This window comes from Dipteris shenzhenensis, chromosome 3 (assembly GCF_047967505.1).
Source record: "Dipteris shenzhenensis isolate YYH24624 ecotype China chromosome 3, Dip_SZ_1.0, whole genome shotgun sequence".
Taxonomy (NCBI): domain Eukaryota; kingdom Viridiplantae; phylum Streptophyta; class Polypodiopsida; order Gleicheniales; family Dipteridaceae; genus Dipteris; species Dipteris shenzhenensis.
Genome location: NC_141598.1, coordinates 44,220,794 through 44,236,547, shown reverse-complemented (window position 1 = coordinate 44,236,547; position 15,754 = coordinate 44,220,794). Strand labels below are relative to the sequence as shown.

Genomic DNA, 15,754 nt, shown 5'->3' with positions numbered 1-15,754 from the left:
AGAAATGTCTACTTTAGTTATAAAATTGCTATTATTATATCAAGAATGCCCTTTAAGTTGGTTCTAGTTAGTTTGACTAAGGTACAATAATCATCACCTCTTACACTTCTAAGGATTTGTTATATTGTACAGTATTATAAAATAAATGGGAGACCTTTAAGATGACCTTTAAAATGGTTCTTGTTAATTGACTAATATAATCACTGGATTACCTTGCAAAGCCCTTCTCCTGCTCATAATACCATGCTCAAAGAAAAGTCTACCTTAGTTATCCTCAACCTCCAACATTTGCATTCATTTGTTATTATTGTGCCGAAGTATGATTCATACAACAGCTTTTCGAACAATCAGATGTGCTTTAAAATAGTACTACTTATTTTCCTCATTTTCAATTTTTGTCACACACAGCTTTTTAGAAACTGGGACACAAGAATGAACTCAACACGTTGCAAAGAGGTGGCAACAAACTTGCTGATACCTCTCATTCTTGCGCTGCTATTATCTTCTTGGTAGAGGCTGATGTCGTGTTACTGACCATTCGACATCAAATCATTTGCCAAAAATACCAAAGGATCGTCACAAAATAGGAGTTTGCACCAACTGTTGAAAAACTAGCCTTCAAAGGACATTGCAGGAATCTAACACAATGCCAGATTCTGAGACAGCTGGCAATAATTGGCAAGAGTATATTCGATGGACAATCAGAATCTCGACACAGTTTTGCCACAAGCATGTCTTAAAATGTTATGTACAGTCATCCTCCTAGAAATCATGCCTTTTCATACCACAATGACCATGAAATCAATCTCTGCTCATCCCCAAAATATTCCCGAAACTACCAAAAAATAGCCTTAAAAGTGCTCAGCAGATAAATATCTGGCTGCTTGTAACGCAAAATATGTAAGGATGATATCTGCACCTGCACGCTTTATACACATAAGGGACTCTAGAACTGCTTTCTTTTCATCGAGCATCCCCTGGGCCGCTGCAGCTTTTATCATTGAGTATTCCCCCGAAACCTACCAAGACAATTCCTATCAGAAAATGCCCTCTAGCAGGACTTTGCCAATATCACACAATCTACTTGAAGGTCCATACACATGCTACTGTGCCTCCTTCCAGCAATCCCAGAAACAAGCTTTCACAGCAGACATTATTACCTGGTATGCAGAAATAGGTAGTGAGGATGAATCGCATAGAAGCCTGATTACATCAAGGTAGGGCATTGCTGGCTTCACCTACATGCCAGGCAAGTAACCAAGCGACAAATTTTGAAATTGTTCACTTCCATTAGGTTACATAAACTACAAGAAGAAGTACATGCACCACAAGCACAAACAAGCTAAATTTAAGCATTTCATGACAAGCAGGATTAAGGTGTATATAGCGTCGAATACTTACATTACTTTTGAATTTCTGATGTTAATGACAGATGCAAACAAATAATGAAAGCACTGGAGTCGAAACATTTAACTTTAAAAACTGAAAAACGCTGTTTCAGCATACGTTTCTTCCCAATATTTAGGTGGTGTTGATAGTATTGAGGTGGGAATCAAAAAAACACTAGAAGTTACCATCAAAATATCTGCCCCTTCCTCTTCATCAGCACGTGTCTCCAACAGGGCTTCCCTGTCATTTCCTGGGTTCATCTGGTATCTGTCATAAAGCGTTTGCAAAATTAAAGCATAAAGTCAACAAGAGTGTGAATCCAGGGAAGCATGGCTCTAGACTACAGTACCCCTCCATATACAAAACTTCACAGCCTTTGGTGTCATACAGTTTCTCTACTCTAGCCTCTGCTGCAGATCACGGGAGTAGCACCATGATTCTCCTCCCAGCCAAATCATGCTAAGGCACAAAGCGAGACAGAGATCTACATTAAAATTCACGTGAATCAGTTTCTTCTCATCTCTCTCTAGCCTTAGCAAACCCCAAATCCCTAGATAGATCTAGATGCCACATGTCATCCATATAGGGCCTTCCTAATGCAACATTTCACCCCTCTCTTGGGATGCATTTAATTCCTTGCCCCTAGGCACAATCTTAGCACTAGGCCCTTGGTCTCAGATCTATCTAGTCTGGTGCTATCAGCCCTCACCTAGGACCTTGACATTAAATCCCTCCCGATCATTTACATGAAGCGCAAACACATATATTACAGAGATAGATCCTATAAGGGAAATGTCGACTGATTCTTCCGAGGTCATGCTACCTCGGCTAGAGCGTAACATTCCTTCCCTCTTCAGACATCAGCGTCCTCGATGATAAAGTCTGGGAACACTCTCCGCAACTGATATACGGATTCCTAGGTAGCTTCGGATAGAGGCTGACCATGCCATGCAACCAACACCGTGGGTATCTTTCGATTTCGTATTTGCATTGTGCCTCGGTCCAGGATTCTTGTTGGTTTGCGCCTTGCAATATCCTCTATCTCCTGAAACAAAACCACACCTTCGATTAGTGAGTCACCTGTATGTAAAAATTTCTTTAAGCGTGAAACATGAAAAACCGGGTGCACCTTACACCCCTGTGGCAATTCTAATTTATAGGCTACACTGCCTATTCTCTTTAGAATTAACCACGGCCCACAGTATCGAGGTGATAACTTAGCACACTCTCCTGAAGTCAACGACTTCGAGTGCGAAGGAATTCTGAGAAAAACTTTTTCTCCTTCTTCTTGGGATGCATTTAATTCCTTGCCCCTAGGCACAATCTTAGCACTAGGCCCTTGGTCTCAGATCTATCTAGTCTGGTGCTATCAGCCCTCACCTAGGACCTTGACATTAAATCCCTCCCGATCATTTACATGAAGCGCAAACACATATATTACAGAGATAGATCCTATAAGGGAAATGTCGACTGATTCTTCCGAGGTCATGCTACCTCGGCTAGAGCGTAACATTTGGGTCCTTACGTTTTCTTATCACCAAATCGAGGATTTGATTCCAAGGCATCTCTAAAAGGCCCATAGAATGCACTTGCATATCTGTTACACAAGGGAACCATATATATACATCACATTATAGAGCTGCATCCCCAAAAAGCTGCAAGGATTAAACTACAACCATTTCAGACCAAAGAGAACTTTCAGAAGGTGTCTGAAATTTGTAACGAATCATCCAAGCAGGGTGGCACACCATGAGTGTGACAAAATCAGCAAGTTTCCCATCACCAACTCAACTCCCTGCTTACCCTAGATCTTTTCTTGAACTGAAGCTCTTTTTTCTATTTTTCTATTATTAAAGCAGATATGGATGCTCTTAGAGGACTCCTACTTTGCTGTATAGGACATAATTGATACATCCTGAAAGCCTTCTGCATTAAGAGCTCTTCGGATCGCACCAACCCGACCATCCATCATATCACTCGGACTCACAACATCTGCACCAGCTCTTGCCTGATATACATCCAGATATGTTGAGTTGTCTAGTCAAAAAAGGCTCACAATGATGCCCATGATGAGCAAATCTTTAGAAATCATGAAGACAATTAGTTCAAAATTCTCGCAAACAAGGCTACTTGATAAAACGCATCGCTATCACCATATAAGCACATTATTGTAAAATATTGTTCAAGCATTATTTATATTCAGGAACTGCACAACATATTAAGTCCCTGTAAGTAGGTCGGTGAATTCTCACAAAGAAAAGTCTCACAGAGAATGATAATTCAATTTGAATTCTCACAAAGAAGCAAGTTGACCAAAACGCACCACTATGATGTTCAAGCCTTATTTATAATCAGGAAAACAGAAGCACATGTAAAATATCTTGAAGTCGTTCAACTAGTGGGATCAACAGTCAAATTCCAGACTTTTATAGCACCATACTTTGATGAAACCATGGCTTCACTGTATGGGGACAGTACAAACCTGTGCTACTGCTTGCTTGCACAACTGATGCACAGTCTCATCGTTCATGATAACACCTATACAAAACACAAGCAATAAGTAAGCAGAGGATCCTGAGGGGGAAAAGCATTAAAAATAAGACCCCAAAGACGAGATGATAGAGAAACACGTTAAATCTCACCATCTGATCTAACAATGCCATCATGTCCATCTGATGAGTAGGGGTCAAGGGCGACATCAGTATAAATGACCTACATGGAAGAGGGACAAACAAAATGACTTTAAAGCTGAAGACCCAAGGCAAACTTCCAATACATGCACGCTCTTGAGAATTTGCTTCCATGCACAGCTCGGGTGAGTAAAATAAGAAAGCAAACTGGTACATACAAGATCTGGATACTGGTCTTTTAAAAGACGTATGGCTCTTGGCACTAGACCATTTGGATTGTAGGCCTCATCACCAGTGGCAGACTGCAATTTCCACAACGAGAAATCTCATTATGGTGCTTGCAGAAAAACTGAGCTTAGGCTGTAGTGCATTCCAAATAAAAGGAGCAATACAACTCTCTCTCTCTCTCTCGCTCAGACGCACGCACGCACAACGATCACACATGCACATGTGCAATTGTACCTGTGTGTGCTCACACAAAAAAATTAATGAAATGGGTCGCAGTATCTATACTTTCAGTGCTTCAGGAACTTTGGGAAACAGCACAACACTGTTGACACCAACGTCTCTAGCCTTGGATACCTGTACAAGGCAGTCCAATCAGAATACCAAGAAAGAAAATAGGCTAGCCTTTGCGTGAAGATCCACGATCAGCACCTCTTTCGCTTTAGATACGACATAAAAGCAAGAAAGTGTAGACGTTCACCTTGTTAACAAGGCCATGTCTCCATCCTAGGCGATAGCAACCAGGCATAGCTCCAATGGGAGTATCTTCCTCAGCTATAGCCATAACAGAAAGTGTCAATTCAACATCACTTGATTTCATTGGAAAAATCAAGTTAGCTGAAGCACTTACCTTCATGAATGAAAAGTGGAAGAATAAAATTGGCCGCAGATAAATATGTTTCTTGACAAGCTGCGCGAATTGCTGGAGATTTTCTATTGCGACGAAGTCGCGTCATCAAAGGCTGGCACATCAAAAAAAATTAATGAGAAACATTATGCCTTATACCATAAAGGAAACGTATGGTGCTGCATTCATATTTTTAGATGCTCAAGTTCAAAGACGTAGCCCAGCTTAGTCTCATAAGGTAGCTTAACAGAGTGTGTCGGACCTTTGCATACAATAGTTTTGTTGACGCTTGTTTCGGCCACAGTCTTTATCATTCTTTCTTGTCAAGCTTCTTAATTTAATACAGTTTTTTGGTTCTCCCAACAAAAGTAAAAAGGATGGACAGAGGTTACCAGAGGAGTAACAACAGGAGTGCCTTGTGGCGGCACTCCCTTCACTGGCGGTGGTGGTGCAGGGGGAGGATTGCCAGCGACTACTGCGGCTTCACAATCTTCCACGGAAGGTTTTTTTACAACGGTGGAAGGTTGAACCGCAACAGCCTTGATGATTAATCTTGGGCAAAGCCGTTGGACAGTAGAGGAAGGAGCGAAGCGGAACAAGCAAGGGCACAGAGAAGCGAGGTCGGCGTCAGTGGAGAGCGAACGAGAAGATGCAAGGGAGGGGTTGGGGTAGGAAGCGGCAAAGGCAGGAGCCATGGCTACTGTGGAAGAGTTGTAACTTCGGTGCAGAGCGAGCTGCTGCAGAAGTTCTACCTTTGCAAGCATATCAACCTCTCACAATTTTACCAAATTCCACATGCCACCATGTACCTAGCTAGGTGCAACTAAGCGCTAAGAGGGCATGCTCGTGAGATGGGTAGTTCAAGGTTTGAGAAGTTTAGCCTTGTGAAATAGGAAGCACCGTGAGAACTGAAATACAATCCTGCGACGCTATAATCTCGTGAAATTGATGGTGGTGAAATGGAGCTTGTGGTTGGTTGCAACTTCGCGAAATGGAGGACAAGCGAATTTCACGCTTATTCTCTTCCATTTTCGCGATGTTAACGAGAAGAGGGAAATTACAAATTAAGTTCATCTATGTTTTCGGGACGAAGGATTTGGGAGCATGGGAATGCACTCTAAGTGCACCTGCTTGCAAGGATTGCCAGCCCGCCACCCTCGGCACTACCCCTAGCCACACCTAGCTATGTGCATAGTGCTTCCCCTCGAGAAGCTCATGATGTTGAAACATGTAAGGGAAATTGTCCCAAAAATCTTGTCATCGCCCATTCCACTTGGCCATCTAGATACAAGGGGCACATCAGCCCGTGGCCTTGACTGACTCAAGATGTTTTCACACCACCCGCCCACCATCCTCTAAGAGGTGGTGTGAAGGGCTGCCATCCTAGTTAGCCCAATATGAGGGACGGGCTCAAACACTAGCACAAAAAATTTGTGTCTGGCACATGAAAGCCGCTCACTCCATGGCGAACTCCTCCAACTGTCCATGCCATCTCCTCTAACCGTTACACCAACCACACGTTGGTGACATAAACTAGCAACCTGCTTTATAAAACCTGATTGATGGGAGGTGTGAACCACCATACTTGGTTGCCATCCTCCAATCCTATTTCCTCCACCATCAGGTGGTGTGAACCCACCTTGACATGTATTTTCAAACATGGGCAGTTAGCTCGCCCAAGCTATGGCATATTTCATATTGAAAATCATCATAAGAAAAGCACCCCTCACCAACCTCTCCATTGGGTCTCAATGTAGAGAATTTTTCACCTCAAATCATGCTAGCATCAACTATTTTAGAAAAGTAGCCAATAGAGAACAAGATTATACTCTTCTGGAAATGCTAACATCAATGACATTAGAAAATTTGTCAATCATCACATTGTTTGGAATAGTTGGTTAATGATAGGTACACAATTTTTGTAAAAAGAATGCAAGTTTTGTGAAAGATTCTCACTTGGTTGATTTGATGATGGGAGAAAAACTGTTAATCATCTGGCAGATTGGATCATTTGGTTGATCCTAAAATCAACCAAATGGGGTAATTGACAAAAAATAGGTCAAATTTGTCAAGGGTTCGATGCCGGCATCAACTCTTGGAGTGAGAATTCCTACAATTCCCATCACAACCTAGAAGCGTGCTTAGGGGTTGATGCTAGCATCAACGTCCAGCTAAAATTTTCTTATTTTTACCCAGATTTTTCTATAATATGCTAGATTTGGTAGTTATTTTGTCTTTTTGGAAAAAATTGAACCTATTGAGAAATTCTAGCATTGCCTGCTTGCTAAATTCAGCATATTTTTAGCAATTTGTTTTTTGCAAGCTCTCCCTTTTGCTCTACAATTATACACCTGTTGCCTGCAAACTCTTACCTATTTCTACCGAGACTTTTGCAAAGCAGTATAAAGGATTGCATCAAGTTCTTGGAAGGCTATTTTTAGTTTATTTTGTTGTGGGTTGCCTTCTCTTTTTCTTTTACAGCAATGCCTTTGCATATTTTGAAGGCTAGTTGTAGGTATTACTTCTTTCCCTACTTGTTGATGCTAGCATAAACCTTTTGCCTAGGAGGCTTTTGTCGTCATGTGCTATGGCACCTTCAAATTTTATGTTTGGAAAAGGTCATCTACTACTCATTTCCTTGATGCTACAATGGATGCACCATCCCCACAATCTAATGAAGAATATGTGTGATGGGAAAATGCTAAGGAGGTGGTGGATCAAACCAACCAATCATTGGGTTGTGAGAGGTATTGATGATACTTCCAATAGGCACCTACTCCTTACAAAGAATGGAAATGAGTACGCTTTGAAAACGTAGGCAATGGTAAAGGAGCATAAGAAAAGAATGTTTAATTCAGATAATGTTTATGCATTTTGTATTGGAAGACATGCCAAGCTCATCATCTATAGTACACTAGAAGCAAAGCTTACTTTGAAGGATGTTTTACCAGACAACTTTCAAGATGAAGTTTGACAAGCCATGGAATTCCCTAGGGTAAGCAATTGATATTTATGTTAATTAGGTTTTTGGGTTTAATTTTAATAGGTTTAACTTTTTGGGTGGTACTTATTATTTTATTCTCTTATATAGGATGTAGCTACATCCAACAAAGCAAATAAAGAATTTGCAACAATCATTTTGTCAACTTATGAAGAGCATGAAAGACAAAGAAATGAAGAGGAGACATTAGAAAATATAGTTTTTGTTCTAGATTCTAAATAATACTTTTTGGCACCTCCACATTCTATTACTCATCCAATTACAAAACTAGTCAAGGAGACACATTCTCAATGAGGCTCATTACCTATGAGCAATAATATTACCTCGCATATTGCAATTAGACTCATCCTCCAAGAGTGGAGTTAATAGATAAAATAACGGCCTATTGCATGTATGACAAGGAAAGGTAGTTGTTTTGCAAATACTCCATGACTAGCTTCCCCATTGTTTATAGGCATGCAAAGTTTCAAATGAGCAAGGGAAAAAAGGTGTGGAAATACAAAATAAACAGGGAAAATGAGATGCTTTAAAGGGTTAAGTTTGAAAGAAGCCAACATAAGTGGAGCAAAATGTGCAACTTTATTTGAGGAGAAATCTTTGAAAGAAATGATCACAATTCCAACAATAGCTCCCATGTTTATACCAACAAAATATCTATGAAAATATAGAAACGTCCAATAGACTTGTTGATCTAAATACTAACACCCACAATTTGGAAAAATAATTCTTTTAACAAAGCATTCGAAGCCCACCCTATTGTATTTTTATCCTCTTATGGTAACCTATCTTTTTCCCACTCTTGGTATTTTAATTTTTACCAAGTTAGCTAAGGTAGATTTGCCTTGCAAATCAAAGTTTGTATTACTCTAGGTATTTTAATTTTTACCATGTTAGCCAAGGTAGTGTTGCCTTGCAAATCAAAGTTTGTCAATTTCTCAAGAATCCTCAAGCACTCTTAAGCTTTAAAGACAAACTTGGGTCAATCAACAAGCTTGCTTTTTTACATGACCACAACCTAGACTAGTTCAATTAGACAAAGCTCATAGAAAGCAGGAATTAAGGTGGCTAAAACTTCTTTTTAAAAAGAAAGGTTTTTTGCTCTATTTCTCTAATTATTCATGAGTAGTGATGGTTTATGATGGGTGAGCTTGCACTTTTAAATTTGAGGATCCGTGTAGTAAAGAGAAGCAACATGATCAATGCCTTCAAGCATTTGTTCCCAATCAAATTCTCTTCTAAAATGGTGAGTAAAGTGTAGAAGGCGATTGAAACTAGAATGGAGAAAAGGATTTCGTGACATTCTGACACGGCTTTGAAAGCAAACTTTAAAGAATGACCGAGCTAGTGATGGAGCTCTCTCACACACCCAACCTCAATTTTGCTCATGTTTATCCCTAGAAGGTGTCATGGAATTTGAAATCATACCAAACTCTGGTACATTATGCTATGGATCCTATCCTACTTATGGTTTGAGTATAAACAAGAATAATGGTAGAATATAAACAAGCGAGAAGTAACAAGACAGAGAAAATGCAAGAGCATATCTTACAAAAGTGCTACAAGATTGAGATGTTATTCATAGGAAATTATAAAAATATAAACTAATATTACATCAATCAAAGCCTCAATAGACGAACCTTGAAATTTTCCTCCACCTTATGGCTGTCTTTCATGATCATCTTTCACTAAATCTCATGCTCTTAGCTGAACTCCATGTCCCCCATATTTACATCAAAGAAGACATATGAGCTAGAAATTACTTTATGTTTAATGCTAATCTTGGAATATATTAAAAGGGACGAGCATTGGATGAGGATGGCTCTGTGAGTTAAAGATATTTGTACCTATTATGGGTTTGGTGCACAAGCTGTTGAGGAACCATCTCAACATCATATGTTCAATATTGTGTATAGCACTAACACATAGAGTGCTATAAAGGAAAGAGTTAGAAACCCTAATCCTAACCCTAACCCTAAAGGGGTTTGTATATGTTCTACATTTTCAACTAAATCTAGTGTATAGTTAGGCAATTGTGGTGTAATCTCTAGCTGTGTCCTCTCTCCTCATGTCCACTCTTCTCCTCTCCTCTCTCCATATTCGTTCATGGTATCGACCATGAACTCGGCTCTCACAACAGCTCGGGCAAACCAAAAAATCACAATCGACTCCTCCAGCGAGCAAACGACTCTCCAAATGCATCACATCTTTCACTCTTCAGCCAAAGATAGACACCAATGAGGCTTGCCATCGGTGCCCATCCACAACAACCTGCAACGTCAGTTCCAAGAGGCTCCTATAGCAACTGCAACTAGCATGCTTCAACCTCGTAGACCACAATTTACTCCTCCAACTATGCCAAACAACAACAGTTGTATGCGACATGAGCTCCAGCACCCACACTCCAGGGCATTCACAATGAACCATAGGTGGTTTCAAACAACGAATGACTGCCCGACTTGTGCTAGCACTCACGAGCAATAGCAACAATAATGACTCTTGCTCCCAGCAGTCTCTCAGACAATGCTCCACAGCAAACGAGCAGGATGATCTCGTGACCTTCGACTCCAATCAACCAATGACTGTGCCAACTACTACAAAAAATCTGACAAGGTGATGGGATCTAAAAGATGCCATCAGTATTGCAAGATTTTGGAGCTCCACTCATGTGTGGCAGGAACCTTATCCTAAGGTCACCACAAACTCCATCTTTTGGGCTTGGTCAACAAGTTGCCACGTGGAAGCCTTACCCTATCTACCATGTCACCTCCACGTGGTTAACTGCCACATCAGCAAGAAAGACCCATGAATACCACATCACACCTTATCATGACACATGGTAACTTCAAATGGTCTTATCTACCATGTCAACATTGCTAACTCAACAGTGCCATGTCAGTGCCTAGTCAGCACACTCCACATCACCTGCCATGTCAACAAGTACAGTCAGCATTGACTAGTCAAAGTACCACATCATCCTTTGGCCAGTCAAACTACCATGTCATCCTTTGACCAATCAAACTGTCGTGTGGATTGGCCACCTCATCTACCACCTCGTCTACCACGCGGCACTCAACCTCCTATTAGGCATACTTACCTCTTGCTAGGCACTGCATGGTACCACAATTGACATATCACATAGTGCTCCATTGGCACACCCCTTGGTAGGCACATCTCTGCATGTGACTCACGCTACCACATCATCATTGTGCATTTGCACCCTTTTTTGCCTCTCCACCTAGACCAAGCCATATCTCTTGATCTAGGAAAAATTTAAGGGCGCTCCAAAAAGAAAAAACGCACAATTTTTCATGCTCTACGTGCTCGTTACATCATGCATACATTTTGGTGCAAGTATCACATACTTTTGAGCCTTGACAACAAATCCACTTCTTGCATGCACATTAGCCTCTACGTCGGCACATCTGGCCCAACACCTAAAATGAACAAAGAAAAGGAATTATTTGGTGCTTTTTTCATCGCTTGATGGTTGGTCTAGATCTAGATCAGAGTACATTAGATCATCCATACTCCAAAGTAGCCAATCGAAGCCATGCCCAAAAGTTCCTAGATAGTTCCTACTCGAAGTTAGTCCCTTTACTCACATGCGGTTTCACATCATTACATGTCTTGAAACCCAACATTCCATAGTTCAGTGAGCAAACTTTAGAGTTTTTTAGAAGCATTGGCCGATTGATCATCAGTGGGCAGATTGCACATTTGTTCATTTTACACACACATGCCACCACTGTAAAGCCTGTTTGGCTATTTTCCAGCATTGTGCACATCATATAAGCCTTGTACAGCCTCTTGGCTATTCCCGACATCATTTGGTTGGATATATACTGCAGTTCTATCTTCAACGACATTTCAAATTTCATTTGATGCAGACAATGTTTTACAGTTGATTCAGACAGTGATTTCATAGGCACTTTGAGTACTATCTTGCACCATGTCTACCACTAGCAACCTCAATTTGGAGGCATCTACTAAGCTAGATAATTCCAACTACGACACATGGAAACACTAAATAGAGACCATTCTTGTACTTCAAGACAAATGGGAGTATGTCGATGGGTTTAGTAGTACTCCCATCGACATACTCCAACCCTTCAGACAGTCTAGCAGTAGCTCCCACTGTTGCTGCAGCACCAGCAATGGGATCTACAGTTGCACCACTAGTGTTTGCACCTATAGTAGATCCTGCCATTGCCTAAGCACAGGCAGAATGGGACAAGAAAGACAAATATGCATATCATTTGATCCATCAGAATGTGCAAGATGCCATGCTAGGATAGCTCAACATAGTGAAGACATCAAAAGAAGTATGGGATATGTTTGTAGCTCTTTATGAGCCTAAGAACACTTCTAGGATTCTCATACTGAGAAACCAAAGCAACTGAAGTTTCCGCAATAGCAGTGAAACTGGTCTTGCTTACATACTCAGAATCAAGGACTAGAACAATCAACTCGCAACAGTAGGAGAGACCATGAATCCCATGGAAATGGTTCAAGTTGTCCTGAATGGACTAGGGGAGGGATACAAGAATCTAGTCCAGAGTATTGCCATCCAATGGCAAATTCCAACACTGGAAGAATTACAGTTAGTGTTACTTGGTAAAGAACTCAGGATATGCCATTCACATATGCAAAGGTCATTCCAATGATCAAGCATTCACAACTTCAGATAGAAGTAGAGGCAGAGGCAATTCATTTTAGCGAAGTGGTCATCATCAACAACAAAGTCATCAGCAAAGTTAACATCAGCATCGGCATTAGCAACCAAGAGGAAATAATTCCAATGGAAGAAGATTCCAAGTATGAGTGAATGCATCCACCAATGTGTCAAACATTCAATGCAACTATTGTTATTAGTTTGGACACTATGAAAGAGATTGCCGCAAGAAGCAGTATGACCAAGGCGGTGGTCAATCTAGCAGCAATCGAGGGAATTTCCATGGAAGAGGAAATCATTGTGGTGGACCTTCAAGTCATAGTCATTATGCCAATGAACCTAAGAATATGCATCTTGTAAGTGAGGATATTCAGAAGACTGAAACAATATATCTTGACATTGATTGCAATTCAAAAGGGGAATGCAGTTATCAAGTCGATCAAGCAGATTAGGATCCTTGGTACATCGACAATGGTGCGTCATCTCATATGACAAAGCATCAAGAATGGTTTATAGAGATGAACCATTAGAAAGATAGAAGAACGTTATCTACACGACAGATAACACACCAAATCCAATTCAAGGGAAAGGCACTGTCCCTATGAACAATTTCACTGGTACGAAAGGATTGGTGAAAGATGTACTCTATATTCCAAGGCTCAGCAAGAACCTCTTATCAGTTGGGCAAATGACGAAACACAACTACCGAGTCATCTTTGATGGAGATGAATGCATGATCAGAGACAAATCCATAGGATATCAGCTAGTAGTAAAAGCAATCAAGGAAGGATGCTTGTTCAAAATGCTAGCTTCAGTACCATATTTGAATGCCATGTTAGCTCAACCATATAGCCGATGCCACTTTCCGCAGTATGGCACAAGAGATATGAACATGCCAATTTTAAAAGCTTGATATAGCCCAGAAATTAGAATATGGCAATTGGAATTCTAAAACTACAGTTTCTTGGAAAAGTTTGCGAAGCATGTTGCTTTGGTAAACAAAAGAGAACCAACTTTGGCAAAAGCATCTCTTGAGCCAGAGGTATTTTTGATTTGATTCATACAGATGTATGGGGTTACGCCTAGACCCACAGCATCAATGGTTTACTCTACTACTTGAATTTCATCGGCGACTATAGTAGATATTGTTGGGTCTATTTTTTAAAAGAGAATTTGAAGTCTTTTCCAAATTTCAAGAATTCAAAGCCATGGTTGAAAACCCAAGAAGAAAGATCAAAGTCATGAGATCAGACAAAGGAAGTGAATATATGTCTCCAACATTCATGAACTTTTGCAGAAGTAATGGCATTCAAAGACAATTCACGTGTAGATACTCCTCTCAGCAAAATGCAAGAGCTTAAGGGAAGAGTGGTACTTTAGCAGATACTACTAGAGCAATGCTCAGTGAGAAGCATCTTCCAAATTAGTATTGGGCAAAAGGAATTGCCACTGCAAAGTACTTACTTAATCAACTTCTGACCAAATCGATATAGGGTATGACACATTATGACGCATTCATTCGATACAAGCCATGCATTGGGCATCTCTGCATATTTGGTTGCATAGCATATGCCCACATACATGATGATCATTGCAAATAGTCTAATCTAGTGTACAGTTTGTAACAAACTCCTTCAGAGAGCCCCTGTCGTTCTCCATGGCTTCTAGAGTCCCCTTTCTACCGCAAGACCTCTCACCCTTCTTACATGATGAGGCTCTCTCTAGAAACCCCGCTGAACCCAAAACTTGTCAATTGGACTCATCTTTTGGTGCCATGTGTCCCATATAGAACCTTACCTTAAGAGCCCTCTCATGGGTTCTCTCTTTGCACCACTTCTTAAATGCCTAGGACTAGAAACAATCCTAGACCCAAACCCTCAAAGTCTCTACTAACTACAAGTGTTGTTGAGCCCTCTTGGTCTCCTGCCTCACCATAACCCAACCTTAACGTTTCTGTGATTATGGTTGACATAACATTCCCTTCCTCTTAAGAATGCAAAATTGGGAAACCTCCTTTGAAGATTGCTTACCCTTTCCCATGTTGAACTCTCTTCAGATCTATCTTTCCAATTAACCAGACATTCTTGCCATATTGTATGTTGTGTTCTTTTTTCTTGTCTATCTAAAATTCTTTCTGGTTCATGTGGTAAAGATGCAGGTTCAATGAGTTCAACTAGGACTTCATTTGCAATGAGATTAGTATCATCTCCTAATTTTCTTTTTAGCCTCCTAACATGAAAAACTGGATATACTCTACATACCTCGGGTAAGGCTAATTTGCAAGCAAGCTCTCCAATTCTCTTGGTCCACAATACCTAGGAGACAACTTTAGACATTTACCTGTTTTTAGGGATTCTAAAGATTCAGGTACCTTAAGGTAGACTTTCTCATTTACTTCAAACTCCAACCTTCTATAGTGAGGGTTTGCATAACTTTGTGCTCTATCCTGAACTCTTCTTATGCTATCTTTAGCTAACTTCAGCATTTGATTGATATCTTCAAGAAAGTCTTTGGCTGCTTGAAACTTCTCCTTTTCGAGTCCCACTGCCATTGGGGCTCTTGGTTGAAATCCATATATCATCATGAATGGACTAAAACTTGTAGCTGAATGTTTGGCATCGTTTGGCACTACTATATGCAAATTCTAATATGGGAAAATACTGTTCCCAATTAGTTTGGCGTTTACTTACATATGCTCAAAGCATATCCTCAATGATCTAATTGACCCTTTCAGTTTGACCATCACTCTGTGGATGATCTGCGATGCTCATATTCAATGAAGTTTCTAACTTGACAAACACAGCCCTCCAAAAAAGGCTATTAAATTTGCTATCCCAGTCACTAACGATATCGTCTGGTAGCCCATACAATTTATAAATATGCTCCACAAATAGCCTAGCTAATTCCAGAGTTTTAACATCTTCATTGATAGGAATAAAATGAGCCATCTTGGTCAACTGATCCATAATTACCCACACAGACTTGTGCCCCCTCTATGTCCTAGGTAAACCCACAATAAAATTCCATGGAGATGCTTTCCCATTTGCCAGATGGAATCTCCAATGGGTGTAGGAGACCTCCTACCTTAAGGCATTCAGCCTTATTGACCTGGCATTTTTGGCATTTCAATACATAGCCTTGGACGTCCTTACCTATTCCAGGCCAAAAGAATTGCCTTTTCAGAAGCATTCCTGGGTGTCCAGCACTCG

General features: G+C 40.5%; 1 protein-coding gene across 1 annotated transcript; it reads right to left on the bottom strand.

Annotated features, from left to right (window-relative positions):
• Nucleotides 1-387: 387 nt before the first annotated feature.
• Nucleotides 388-5,723, bottom strand: LOC147903857 (delta-aminolevulinic acid dehydratase, chloroplastic-like). Its single transcript, XM_087401668.1, has 12 exons — nucleotides 5,265-5,723; nucleotides 4,876-4,987; nucleotides 4,726-4,799; nucleotides 4,533-4,601; nucleotides 4,238-4,321; nucleotides 4,032-4,101; nucleotides 3,872-3,927; nucleotides 3,276-3,397; nucleotides 2,915-2,986; nucleotides 1,575-1,656; nucleotides 1,161-1,238; nucleotides 388-1,019 (listed from the first exon to the last, which is right to left on the bottom strand). Exons 1-12 carry the CDS (start codon nucleotides 5,634-5,636, stop codon nucleotides 852-854), a joined length of 1,359 nt encoding a protein of 452 aa, XP_087257794.1. The 5' UTR covers nucleotides 5,637-5,723; the 3' UTR covers nucleotides 388-851.
• Nucleotides 5,724-15,754: the final 10,031 nt, after the last annotated feature.